This window comes from Bos javanicus, chromosome 10, assembly GCF_032452875.1.
Source record: "Bos javanicus breed banteng chromosome 10, ARS-OSU_banteng_1.0, whole genome shotgun sequence".
Taxonomy (NCBI): Eukaryota; Metazoa; Chordata; class Mammalia; order Artiodactyla; family Bovidae; genus Bos; species Bos javanicus.
Genome location: NC_083877.1, coordinates 36245720 through 36260329, shown reverse-complemented (window position 1 = coordinate 36260329; position 14610 = coordinate 36245720). Strand labels below are relative to the sequence as shown.

General features: G+C 37.3%; 1 protein-coding gene across 5 annotated transcripts in view; it reads left to right on the top strand.

Moving 5' to 3' along the window:
* The window catches only part of INO80 (INO80 complex ATPase subunit), a 123241-nt gene that overhangs the window by 21338 nt on the left and 87293 nt on the right, over positions 1-14610 (top strand). For 4 of the 5 annotated variants that reach the window (XM_061430809.1, XM_061430808.1, XM_061430806.1 and 1 more), the window contains exons 2-7: positions 5825-6010; positions 6256-6425; positions 6519-6586; positions 9575-9757; positions 12154-12274; positions 13352-13566. In XM_061430809.1, the coding sequence (XP_061286793.1) occupies positions 5868-6010; positions 6256-6425; positions 6519-6586; positions 9575-9757; positions 12154-12274; positions 13352-13566 (900 nt within the window). In that variant the 5' untranslated portion in view covers positions 5825-5867. Of the gene's footprint in view, positions 1-4789; positions 6011-6255; positions 6426-6518; positions 6587-9574; positions 9758-12153; positions 12275-13351; positions 13567-14610 lie in introns of those variants that run through there. The other variant, XM_061430807.1, reaches the window with a different exon arrangement.

The window sequence follows — 14610 nt, the reverse complement described above, 5'->3', positions numbered from 1 at the left end:
AGATGTTCAAAGAAGCGGGAAGTTTTAGCTAAGAATAATCTGAAAGTGTTTCCTGGAACAGGGTATCTCATTTTGTCTTTGAGAGATTTCATCTCAGCTTGGTGAGACTTACCTTACAGAGAAGTTATTTATAGGATAAGGGCAAGGCAGTATCCATAAAGGCATAGCAGTGATTAGAGAATGCAAAGCAGTGCAATGCAATGCAAGCAGCCTAGAACCATACATGGACGTAGGTAGGTAAGTTTGATGTATGTGGGTTTGATTTCGAGGCAGATACTTTACCATGGATATCAAGCTTTATTTGAGAACTAAAGGGTGATCACAGTCCAAGTTGCAGGGTAATCAGAATTAAAGAGCCAGAGTTCAGGGTATGGACCAGGTCACTCAGTGGTGAATTGCTCTGACATCATATATTAATAGTTCTTTCATCCTTTGAAACTGCAGTGAGAGCCTGTGGTTAGATGAATCTTAAAAGGTGCTCTTCACATGAAGATGGGGATGGATCTGACAGGAAGTTTAGAAGCATTTTCAGGGTGTTCTTAATTTGTGTATGCTACTGAATTTTCTACTTAACAGTGATTAAAATGGTGAATTTTATGTATATTTTATGACAAAATCTAATCAAGCACTTTAAAAATATTAATTGACTCTCCAGATGTCATCATAAAACTTGTTGTGGAGAACTTCATACACCTCCTCCTTTAGTCCTGTGGAAATAAGAGAGCGCTGTTTCATGTTGGCCGTTTCAGCTGTCAGTGGTGATGTGCTACAAAGGCGATTCTGAGAGAATCAGACGACAGGACTGGGGTGTCCCGGGGGGCACATTGAGCATTGTAAGACCATACAAATAACTGATCTTCCCTGGACTTACCTGGTTTTGAGTTCATGTTTAGTATGCAGCCTAGATACTAAGGAATTATATAAGAAATAGTTCCTTTTGAATCACCTAGTGTTCCTTTGTAGTCATACCTTTACAGTCCCTTAATTAAGATCATTTTTTATTATCAGGCAAATTAAGTAAAGCATAATATCAATTATTTTGTAATAAAACCTTAGGAGGGAGCTAAGCAGCAATTTTTTCTTTTTATATGGAACTATAGATGATTAATCATACTGTGTTAGTTTCAGGTGTACAGAAAAAATGGTTCAGTAACATGGAATAAATCCTTTTTGTTTATTTTAATACAGTGATGTGTATCTGTTATTCAGTACTCCTAACTTATTCCCCTCCCTCTTTTCCCTTTGGTAACCATAAGTTTGTTTTCTCTGTGAGTCTGTTTCTGTTTTGTAAATAAGTTCATTTGTATTATTTTTTAAATTCCATGTATGTGATGTCAATAATACTTGTCTTTCTCTGTTTTCCTTCACTTAGTATGATAGCCTCTAGGTCCATCCATGTTGCTGCAACATATATACCACATCTTCTCTATCCGTTCATCTGTTGCTTCCGTGTCTTGGCTATTATGAATAGTGCTATGAACATTGGAGTGCATTTATCCTTTTGAATTAGAATTTTCATCTCTTTTGGGTATATACCCAACAGTGGCATTGCTGGATCATATGGTACCTGCATGTTGTTTTCCACAGCAGATAAACCAGTTTATATTCCCACCAGCAGAGTAGAAGTATTCCCTTTCCTTCATACTCTCTACAGCATTTATTACTTGTAGACTTTTTGATAGTGACCATTCTGATGGGTGAGAGGTGATATCTCATTGTAGTTTTGATTTGCATTTCCCTGATAGTTAGCATTGTTGAGCATATTTTCACATGCCTGTTGGCCATCTATGTCTTCTTTGGAAAAATGACTGCCTAGGTCTTCCAAGTAGCAGCTTGATGTGCTTTAATTTGTATGTATATTAAATGTGTTATATTATTATCTAAGATAGTTTTGCTCTATTTTTTTTAATAGGTTTTTATTTTTTTTTTTTAATGGTTACTTTTATTTATTTGGCCACGCTGGGTCTTAGTCGCAGCATGTGGGATCTAGTTCCCTGATCCGGGTTTGAACCTGGACCCCCTGCACTGGGAATGCAGAGTCTTAGCCATTGGACAACCGAGGAAATCCCTTGCTTTATTTTATTTATTTGTTTTTATTTTTGGTTTCACTGCATCTTTATTACTGTACACAAGCTTTCTCTAATTGTGGCAAGAGGGGGCTACTCTTCGTTGCAGTACACAGGCTTCTCATTGCAGTGGCTTCTCTTTTGTTGTAGAACACAGGCTCTAGGACATGGGCTTCAGTAGTTGCAGCATGTCAGCTCAGTAGTTGTGGCCCATGGGCTTAGTTGCTCTGCGGCATGTAGAATCTTCCCCAGGCCAGTGCGTGTCCTCTGCATTGGCAGGTGAATTCTTATCCACTGTACCACCAGTGAAGTCCCTTTGTGTATAAATACCAAGTTTCTTTGAAATCATCTGGAATGGGTACATGTTAGGCCTCATTTGAAAAGTAGAATGTATTGAAGTCTTTTATTTAAAAAAAAGAACTTTTATTTAAAAGTTTTTTATAAAGACTTTGATAAAAAGTATTTTAAGTATTTTTAACATTGTTTACTTTGTTACCAAGGCTGATATTTTGTATACCTTGAAATTCACCTTAAGTTATAATTCAGTGATTTTTAGCAAAATTAAAGAATTGTGCAACCATCACTACAGTGTTGATTTAAAACATTTCCAACTCGCCTGAAAAAAGATCTCTAATACACATTTGTAGTCACTCTCCCCTTTACACCTCCCCAAACCACTGTCCTTTACCTTGTGTATCTACAGATTGCTTTTTCTGGGTATTTTATATAATGGAATCTTACAGTATGTGGTCTTTGGTGTTTCTCTTCTTTTATTTAACAAAATTTTGAGGCTCGTTCATGTTATTGCATATATGAATTGTTTATTCCTTTTTATTGCTGATTAGTATTCCATTGTCCAGGCCACATTTTGTTTATCCGTTTACTATCTGATAGGCATTTAGATTATTTCAGTTTTTGACTACTATAAATAATATTGCTGTGAACATTCACATAAAAGGCTTTGAATGGTGGATGTGTGTTTTTATTTCTTTTGAATAGATAACAAAGAGTGAAAGTGCTAGATCACATGGTAGCTCTGTATTCAAATTTTCAAGCAACTGCCTAACTTTTCAGAGGTGGCTATAATATTTTACATTTTCACCAGCAATGTATGAGGGTTTCAGTTTATCCACATCTTCCCTAGCAATTATCTTTTTACCAGAACTGTTCTGCTGCTGCTGCTGCTGCTGCTAAGTCGCTTCAGTCGTGTCCGACTCTGTGCGACCCCATAGATAGCAGCCCACCAGGCTCCCCTGTCCCTGGGATTCTCCAGGCAAGAATACTGGAGTGGGTTGCCATTTCCTTCTCCAATGCATGAAAGTGAAAAGTGAAAGTGAAGTAGCTCAGTCCTGTCCGACTCTGAGCGACCCCATGGACTTCAGCCTACTGGGCTCCCCCGTTCTAGTGTGTGTAAATGGTATCACTCTGTAATTTTAATTTGCAGTTTTTGATGTTGAGCATCTCCATCTTCTATTAATTATTTGTATATCTTCTTTGGTAAAATACCTGTTCAAAGTCTTCTGCATATTTTTTACTTGACTTATCTTATTTAGTTGCCAGAGTTCTTTCAGTTCAGTTCAGTTCAGTCGCTCAGTCATATCTGACTCTTTGCGACCCCATGAATCACAGCATGCCAGGCCTCCCTGTCCATCACCATCTCCCAGAGTTCACTCAAACTCAAGTCCATCGAGTCGGTGATGCCATCCAGCATCCTCTGTCGTCCCCTTTTCTTCCTGCCCCCAATCCCTCCCAGCATCAGAGTCTTTTCCAGTGAGTCAACTCTTCGCATGAGGTGGCCAAAGTACTGGAGTTTCAGCTTTAGCATCATTCCTTCCAAAGAACACCCAGGGCCCATCTCCTTTAGAATGGACTGGTTGGATCTCCTTGCAGTCCAAGGGACTCTCAAGAGTCTTCTCCAACACCACAGTTCAAAAGCATCAATTCTTGGGTGCTCAGCTTTCTTCACAGTCCAACTCTCACATCCATACATGACCACTGGAAAAACCATAACCTTGACTAGATGGACCTTTGTTGGCAAAGTATCTGAAATTATGAGGGTTTTTTTTCTTGTAGAACGAAGTTTTATAGTTTGAGGTTTTACACCTGGATCTCTGAACCATTTTGAATTTTTTTTTTGCATGGTATGAGGTAAATGGTTTAAATTAAGTTTTTTGTATGTGTTATTTATTCAGTTGTCCAGCACAATTTGTTGAAAAGACTATCCTTTCCCCCATTGAAATTGCCTTGGCACCTTTACTGAAAATGAATTGCCGTAAATATGAGGTTTATTTCTGGATTTTTCAGATCTATTTCATTGGTCTGTGTGGTTATCCTCATACCAGTATCACACTGTCCTAATGACTGTAGCTTTCTTATAAATACATTTAAAATCAGACAGTATAAATCATTCAGTCTTGTTCTTTTTCAGAATTATTTTGACTATTCTAGGTTCTTTGAGTTTCCATATAAATTTAAGAATCAGCTTGTCAATTTCTGGGCAGGGGGCGGGGGAGGAGGAGGAGAAAAGCCTGCTGGGATTTTGATAGGGATCATGTTGAATCTGTAGCACAATCAGGGGAGAATTTTTAACATTCTCTTAAAAAATTAAGGGAGTATAAGAGAAAGATTATATTAGGAAAAATTTTAAACCTGTAATAAAAATAAAAAGGCCCCTTTTCTGGTGGCTAAGTGGTAAAAAATTTGCCTGCAATGCAGGAGACCTGGCTTTGATCCCTGGATTGGGAAGATCTCCTGGAGAAGGGAATGGTAACCCACTCCAATATTCTTGCCTGGAGAATCCCATCGACAGAGGAGCCTGGCAGGCTACAGTCCATGGGGTCGCAAAGAGTCCGACATGACTGAGTGACAAATGCTTCATAATAAAAAGAGAAGACAACTCACGATAAAGATATTTTGGTTTCCTTTAAAGATTATACCTGAATTTATTGGATTATCAACTTTACAAAATAATTTACTGTTACTATTTGTTGAGTACTCACTGTATATCAGATGGTGGGCTAATTGCTCTGTATTGTCCCATTGTTTAATCCTGGCTCAACCCCATAACTCTTTAAAGAGACCCAATTATAAGGTAGAAGATGTTACATGAAAGACAGTTGGGGGAAAGTTGTCATGTCGATTCTCTAGTGAAGATGTCCTGACTCTAACATTCTCCTTAACAACATAAGTTAGCAAAGAAAATGCTCAGGTTTCTTACTCTCACTTTTATGCTCTTTCCTCCAGTTTTTAAAATCATTTCTAAATCTTTATATTTAATGGCATATTTATAAGAGAGTGTATAGTAAAAAACTTTGCCAGTGTATCTAATCCCTTGTAAATGGATTACAATTACTACCTCACACATACGTGTATGAATGTAGATACAAAATGAAAAAGGAAGTAGCTGTTTGGAAGGGTGATGCTGAGAACAAGTGCTCCTCTGTGAGATGTACAACAGTGAATTTATGGTACAGATTTGGATAGTTGTGAGTAGTTATTAATTGTAGGGTGAAAGAGAATTGTAGGGTATAAATTTTAAGGCACTGTTTCAGAAAAGTATCATGAATTTTCATAATGATAGATGACAGTATTTCTATATTTTGATTTTTTTTCATCCTTTTAACTTCTGCCTTTGCATTAGGAGGCAGATGATACTGTAGACTTATATTCTGATTTCTCTTCACGTTGATAGCAAGCAGGCAAAATAAAGGGAGAGGGAATAGCATTTCATCTTTTTACTACTTATCTCCATTCTGCAGCCGTGCAGTCGGAAACCCTTGTGCATGAAGACAGATTTGTTCTATGGCCTCGGAGTTGGGTGCCGGGGACGATGGCGGCTGCACTGAGCTGGCAAAGCCCCTCTACCTTCAATACCTGGAGAGGGCCCTCCGATTGGACCATTTCCTGCGACAAACATCAGCCATCTTCAACAGGAATATTTCTAGGTATGGTATTCCATCTTCCCCATGTAATTTTTTACCACATTTCTGATTCCCATTATTCCTGTAGATTTTAGGGTTAAAATATCTTACTGGTTTTAGATTTTTTTTTTCCTTCTTTCTTTCATAAAATACAGTCAACTTAACCAAAGGATCAATTTCTTCTGTAAAGTGTTTAGTCTACTAACCATAAATTATAATATTTTTCTGGGTCAGTTTTTATTGTGGATTCATCATTCTTTGATTTGTAGTGATGAAAGTGAAGATGGACTGGATGACAGTAATCCTCTATTGCCTCAGTCTGGAGATCCCTTGATACAAGTTAAGGAAGAACCTCCAAATTCATTGCTTGGTGAGACTTCTGGAGCAAGCACTTCTGAAATGTTAAACACATACTCATTGAATGGAGTTCTACAGTCAGGTCAGTGTGGTATGAGATCCCTTTTTGAACTATCAGTTCTCTTGGGTCAGTTGTCCTTTCGTTTTTTTTTATTCTTTGTGTTTCTTTACACAGAATCAAAATTTGACAAAGGGAATTTATATAACTTCTCTAAGTTGAAGAAAAGCAGAAAGTGGCTAAAGGTAAGAGATAAGGTAGAACATTTATAATTTAAATAACCCACTAAAACTGCAAATAGAAAAGTAACTGATTAATTTTGGTACACTGGCAGAGATTTTCCTAGACATGAGTCTTTTATTCTGGGTGGTGGTTTAAGAGATTATAGAGAAAAGTCTAGAGGACTCAGCAAAGTTCATTTTAATAAAGTTTTTAGGAATAAAGCCCTATGCTAAGCAAGAGAGTACAGAAATAGATAAGATCCTTGCCTTTACTGGCTTGTAACCACAATTAAATTTATTTTTTATTAGTACCTGAGTAGGTCATTCATTCAGCAGATGTTGATTGAGGCATCCTGCCTTGGGCAACATTATTGTACATAAATACACAGAGTTCCCACCCTGGGTAGCGTACATTCTAATGGAGGGAGTAAGCCTGTACATAAGTAAATAAATAGTTTCTTTAAAGAGGTAACATTTTAGCTGAATGATCAGAGAGAACTCTAAAGGTTTAAGATAAAAGCATTTCAGTAAGAAGGAAAAATGGCAAAAGTCTGAGAGAGGAAGCAACTTGGTATGTTTGGGGAAGTAAAGAAGGCTGATACAGCTGGAGTACAGTAAGAGGATAGTAGACGCTGAGGTTAGCTTATCATGTTGGGCCTTGTACACTGTGTTGAAGAATTTGTATTTTAACTCTTGTTACAGTGGTAAGCAAGAGAAGGCAATGGCACCCCACTCCAGTACTCTTACTTGGAAAATCCCATGGACGGAGGAGCCTTTTAGGCTGCAATCCATGGGGTCGCTAAGAGTCGGACACGACTGAGCGACTTCACTTTCACTTTTCACTATCCTGCATTGGAGAAGGAAATGGCAACCCACTCCAGTGTTCTTGCCTGGAGAATCCCAGGGACGGGGGAGCCCTGGTGGGCTGCCGTCTATGGGGTCGCACAGAGTCGGAAAGTGACTGAAGTGACTTAGCATAGCACACAGTGGTAAGCAATTGGAGTATTTGTAAGCAAGGGAGTGACGTAATCTCATTTACATTCTTACAAGATTACTGTCTTTAGCTCGATTCAATTAAGGATAGCCTTTCTTCTAATGAAACTAATTATTTCTCTGTTAGATACTTTTCTTGTGAAGAGTTCAATGTAGTTTAAAGTTATCCTTTCATTTTTATCACCAGGGCATTTAAAAGACAGTAAAGTCCTGATTTGCTTCGTGTCAGTGAGGTTTTAAACTGTTGGGAGTGCAGTAACCTCTATGCTTTGCCGTCACATTTTTAAAAATCAAGATGTAATTCACATGCCATTAAATGTTCCCTTTTAAAATTTATAATTTAATAATTTTGAGTACATTCATAAAGTTGTTGTAGCCATCACCACTGTCTAATTCAAGAGCATTTTCATCACTCCAGAAAGAAATTCTACTCATTAGCAGTTACTCATACTCTAGTTTCCCCAGCCCTTCACAACCATTAATCCGTTTTCTGTTTCTGTGGATTTGCCTGTTCTAGACATTTCATATAAATGGAAACATTAAATGTGGTCTTCTTTGTCTGGCTTCTTTTACTTAGCATAATGTTTTCAAGGTTCATTGATGTTGTGGCACATGTCAGTACTCCTTCCTTCATTTCAGTTGCCAAATAATACTTTGTTACATGGATAATACCACGTTTTGTGTATCTGTTCATCAGTTAATGGATTTTGGGGTGGTTTCTCCTTTATCAGCCATCACAACTAGTGTTCTATATTCCCTTTTACGCTATACTAGTTTCTTAGCTTTTGTTTAGTTTTTTGTCTTGGAATGTGACATTTAATTAAATTATCTTATGTGTAGTATATGTACTAAGTGAAATTTAGCCTTGTTGCTTTTGATAGCATTTCTCATGTTTTAGTGCTTTTTACTTGGGGATCAGTAGGTTTCAGTTCAGTTCAGTTCAGTCGCTCAGTCGTGTCCAACTCTTTGCGACCCCATGAATCACAGCACGGCCAGGCCTCCCTGTCCATCACCAACTCCCAGAGTTCACTCAAACTCAGTCCATCGAGTCATTGATGCCATCCAGCCATCTCATCCTCTGTCATCCCCTTCTCCTCCTGCCCCCAATCCCTCCCAGCATCAGAGTCTTTTCCAGTGAGTCAACTCTTCGCATGAGGTGGCCAAAGTACTGGAGTTTCAGCTTTAGCATCATTCCTTCCAAAGAACACCCAGGGCCCATCTCCTTTAGAATGGACTGGTTGGATCTCCTTGCAGTCCAAGGGACTCTCAAGAGTCTTCTCCAACACCACAGTTCAAAAGCATCAATTCTTTGGCGCTCAGCCTTCTTCACAGACCAACTCTCACATCCATACATGACCACTGGAAAAACCATGGCCTTGACTAGACAGACCTTTGTTGGCAGAGTAATGTCTCTGCTTTTTAATACGCTGTCTAGGTTGGTCATAACTTTCCTTCCCAGGAGTAAGCATCTTTTAATTTCATGGCTGCAATCAACATCTGCAGTGATTTTGGAGCCCCCCAAAATAAAGTCTGACACTGTTTCCACCGTTTCTCCATCTATTTCCCATGAAGTGATGGGACCAGATGCCGTGATCTTCATTTTCTGAATCTTGAGCTTTAAGCCAACTTTTTCACTCTCCTCTTTCACTTACATCAAGAGGCTTTTTAGTTCCTCTTCACTTTCTGCCATAAGGGTGGTATCATCTGCATATCTGAGGTTATTGATATTTCTCCCAGCAATCTTGATTCCAGCTTGTGTTTCTTCCAGCCCAGCGTTTCTCATGATGTACTTTGCATATAAGTTAAATAAGCAGGGTGACAATATACAGCTTTGACGTAGTAAGTTTAATTTATATCTTTGTGTTTTTCAGTTGAATTGGTAAAGAATAGTATAAGGGAAACTAGAATGATTATCCCCCAGCTGTTTTTGTCGTTTGAAAAGTGGAAAAAAAAATCCTTGGATTATGAAAGTAATTGTTTCATATCAAAGGTTCCATTTCCATTTCCTCCCTTTTTCAGAGCATTCTGCTGAGTGATGAATCCAGTGAGGCAGATTCTCATAGTGAAGACAACGATGAAGGAGAAGAAGAAGATGATGACGAAGAGGAAGAACTCAGTCTTAGCAGAGAAGATCTTCATAATATGTTGCGACTGCACAAATATAAGAAACTTCACCAGAATAAGTATAGTAAAGAGAAGGAGGTAAAGAGTTCCAGGAGAAATTTCAGGTTTTCATGCTGGGTGTTTACCCTGGTTTATATTAATTGTAACTATCTTTGTAACTTTATATTTAAATGGTGGTTGTAGTTCTAATAATTGAAAACATTTCACATGCCATAAATGTTCAGTCTTTTAATGTACACCGTTCAGTTGTTCTTTGTATATTCTAGAACTTGTAACTATCATCACTATCTAATTTCAGAATATTTTCTCCAAAAAGAAGTCTCGTTCCCCTTAGTTCTTGCTCTTCATTCTGTTTTTCAAAAATTCTTTTTTAGTTTTGGCTGTACATTGTAGCTTAAGGAATCTCAGTTTCCTGATAAGAGATTGACCTAGACCACAGAAATGAAAGCCTGGAATCTTAACCACTTGGCCACTAGGGAACTCCCCTCTCATTCTCTTCATTCTGTTCTGTTCCAGGCAGCTGTCAATCCACCATTTCTCTATAAATTGCCAAGTCTAGACATTTTGTACAAATGGAACATGTGGTGCTTTATGTCCAGCTTCTCTCACTTAGCATATTTTCAGAGTTCATTCATGTTGTAGCATGTATTATTAGTACTTCCTTTTTATTACCAAATAATATTCCGTTGTATGGACATACTGTATTTTATTTATCCATGCATCATTTGATGAACTAACTGGATTGCTTCTACTTTTTGAGCTTTATGGATCATAGCTATGAATATTGAGTTGTTTCACTTTTTGGCTCTTACTAATAATACTACCATGAAGATTTGTGTATAGGTTTTCTGTGTGAGCATATGTTTTATTTCTCTTGAGCATATATGGAGGAAAAAAATTACTGGGTCATATGGTAACACTCTGCTTTGGGGGGAACTGTCAGGCTGTTTTCCAAGGCAGCTGCACCATTTAAAATTCTTATGGTTGCTTTTTTAATGCAGTTGTTTTTTTGAACGTGTTCCTATCTTGGAAAAAGTCCGTTTCTTCACATAATAACATTAGATTGATGATTTAAGTGGCAACTATTTGAATGCTGTTATCATTGCCTTCTGATTTTTGTCAGAAGTCTCAACACTTTGTACACAATGAGTAATAGGATATTTGAAGACCTAAAAGCTTTCCACCATTAAGGTCCAAAGTTAGTTTAGAGAGTTTTGAATAATATGTTAGAAGTTATAAACCTGTAGAAGTGACAGATAGTAAGATATATAACTTCTGACTTAGATAAGGAGTTCCCTCTTAAAGTACAGTGCTAAGGCAGTTGGTATTCAAAGTATTGGAGAAGGAAACGTCAACCCACTCCAGTATTCTTGCCTAGAGAATCCTGTGGACAGGGGAGCCTGGGAGCTGCTGTCCATAGGGTCACACAGAGTCAGACACGACTGAAGCGACTTTGCATGCATGCATGCATTGGAGAAGGAAATGGCAACCCACTCCAGTATTCTTGCCTGGAGAATCCCAGGGACAGAGGAGCATGGTTGACTGCCATCTGTGGGGTCACACAGAGTTGGACATGACTGAAGCGCCTTAGCAGCAGCAGCATTCAAAATATTTGTTTTTGTTTTTTTTTTTTAATTGAAGTAAAATGCACATGTGGAAAAGTTCACAGATTTTAAGTTTACAGTTCGATGAATGTTTTAATAGACCTTGTAGTAGTTCTTCACAGCACCCTTCCATGCTAGGTTCAGTCCTTGAACAATTCATTTAGCTGTAATTCAGGAAGGAGATTCAACAAGGGACTACCTAATTTATTTATCATCATGTTTATCCATTGAGCTTTGGAAGTCAATTTAAATGAAATATTTGAAAAGATTAATTACTCTTTGGACAGAAAAAAGTAGATTATTTGTATGTTTGAATTCTGGTAACAAAAACACTATGTATAATGTTGTCAAAGTCTCTTGGTGGGAAATGGAGAGAGAAGACTTCAAACAATGAAGAATTGGATGGCGGGGACTATTCAAACCAAATATAAAACTAAGAGCTGGGAAAGCACGTGTTAGGAATCTTAGTAAATCTAAGGACCTATTGGTAATAGAAATACGTTTGTTTCTTGTTGATGAATTCAAGAGGAGACCTTTCAACAATGACAGATATGTGTCAGGACAAAGTAAATACTCTGGTGGAGACTCAGAATTATGAAGGATTTTTGTTTGTTTGTTATTTTCAACAACTTGCTGTGTGCATAGCCAGTGAAACCATTTTGTTTTGAAGTAAAGGGAATAATTCACTTTGATGTATTAGATCTTTATTGGTCTCTTTATACTATATGTATAAGAATACATATATGGGAAGAATACTATATGTAGCAACTGTGGTTTTTCCTCTGGAATGGCTTTTTTAAAGAAATGATTTGAAGACTGAGCTGTAAGAGAGACAGGCCCTTCTAAGCATCATGTCTTTGCCTGTTTTAGTTGCAGCAATACCAATACTACAGTGCAGGGCTGCTGTCCACCTATGACCCTTTCTATGAGCAGCAGCGGCACCTTCTAGGACCCAAAAAAAAGAAATTCAAGGAAGAAAAGAAACTTAAAGGTAAACATATTGACTTGCCGTCTACCTTTACTCATTCTTAGTTTCAGGTACATTTGGACTTTGAACGTAATCCATGTAGTAGAAATTTGCTTCATCTGAAAAACCCTAGCCTCTTTTATCTCATTACTAATTTTAAGTATTACTAAACTTATTTTGTATTTGGTTTATGATCTTTTCTAGAATTATGAAGACAGGAGAACTATAGATTCTTTGCCAGAGGTTTAAGCCGATTAGTTTATTCCTTTTTTTTCTTTTACGTACTGTCTAAATAGTGAAAATATTCTGGGAGAGAAAGAAGTTGGTTACACAGGGAGGTATGAGGAGTAACCTGAAGTATTTGGAATAAGTTATAATTGTTGCTGTATGTAGTGATTTAAAATAGATCACCTCCTGATCTTCAGGAGTGTTTGTTTGCATGTTTGCCCGGAAATGTCTTTTCCTCTCTTGAGTTCCAAGCGTCTGGAAATCAGGAAGGAAATAGGAAAGGAAAGTTTTAGACTATCTGTACTAGGCAGATTTTATTCCCCTAAAACGCTATTCAGAAAAACTCTTTTTAGCCTTCTTCCCTTGTTTCTTCCACATCCTCCTTGTTTTATCTCTGTAGTCTCTCATCCTTCTACCCTCCCTTTCAAGCTAGGTTTTTCTTCATGTATAATTTTCTTTTCACAGATCTTAGTGTAATATCAGCAGATGCATTATTTCTTTCTCTGTTATTTTTTTTAGTCACCTCACATTGCCACCAAATAGAAATGTTTCCTTCCTTCTGATCCTTACTTGAGCTCATGATAATTTGTAAGCCTCCATTCCTATTGTAGGGTTCAAAAGAAATTCAGTTCTCAACATTCTCTTTTATTTCTCATTCATGTAAACAGAGGGAGTATCCAGTGTTCTTTTCCAAGGTAGTGTGATCTTCTTCTTGGAATATTCATGGACCTGGATAGATAAAGGGATAAACATTGCTAGTCTAAGTGGAATGAGAAAAGAATCTTGATTTTTCTTAAAGTGATAAGGTTGTTTTATGACTTTCTCCTGTGGAAGAAAAGAAAAGCAACCTTCTGAGAGTCTGTTCCTTTGCAGCTAAGTTGAAAAAAGTGAAGAAGAAAAGGCGAAGAGATGAAGAACTTTCCTCTGAAGAATCCCCTCGTCGCCACCACCACCAGACCAAAGTCTTTGCCAAGTTCTCTCATGATGCACCTCCTCCTGGCACCAAGAAGAAGCACTTATCCATTGAGCAGCTCAATGCCCGTCGCAGGAAAGTATGGCTCAGCATTGTGAAAAAGGAACTACCAAAGGTCAGTCAGTGCCTCCAGGTAGAATTTTCTTTGCCTGCCCTCCAAAAAGAAGCTGGGGGAGCTGGATTCTTTCACAGGATTCAGGAAGAAACTATCTATTGGAATTAGGAGAATCCTGGATAGTTTTCTCTTTGGTTAATTGATTTTCTAGAATTTGATCAGGATTCACAAGATAATTGTTGTGTTATGCTGCTTTGCCAAAAAAATGGAGGGAGGCCTCTTTGAGGAAGAAATGCAATTTTCTTACATAAAATAATAGAGATTTGACAGCAAATTTTAAAGTGATAATACAGGAGATTAAAACAAAATGATGGAGATGTGTTTTCTTAGACAACGTAAACATTTAGATGTTACTGAATAATCACAGGTATTAGAAGAAAATGTGAATGATTAGGAAAAACATGTATAAGCATTCATTTTGCTCTTTGAATTTGTTTGAGTGTTTTAGTTTGATTTACTAATTTCAAACTTAAAAGTTGCAGAAATAATACAAGGAATGTCTGTATTCCTTGGATTCACCAGTGGTTTGCATTTTATTCAATTAATTGCTTCATTATAAATTGAATGCAATCTTAATTGAAATATAAACAGGATATTTCATGAATTTAGAAGCTGATTCTAAACTCTGTGGAAAAAGTCAGTATGCAAGAATTGCTAGAGAAACAGTAAAAAACCTTCCCAAACATTAAAATATACTGTAAAATCTCTGCAATTAAAATAGTGTGATATTGACACATGAATAGGCAGATAGACTAGTGGTACATTTAGTAAGTGGTGCTGGACAACTAGATAGCCATTTCAAAAAAGGTGAAATTAGGTCTGTGTTTCACACATATCCTCTAAATAGATTTGGGATGTCAGTGTAAAAAAAATGAAATCATACAAATATTAGAATAAAATGATTGCATTTCTACCTAATTTTTGTGTAGGAAAGAGTTTATAATTCAACTTCCAGAAGTAATATAAGAGAATACTCTTAAATTTGACCACATAAAAATAAGTTTTTGCCTGACAAAAGACAGCTGACAAATTGTGAGACATTAT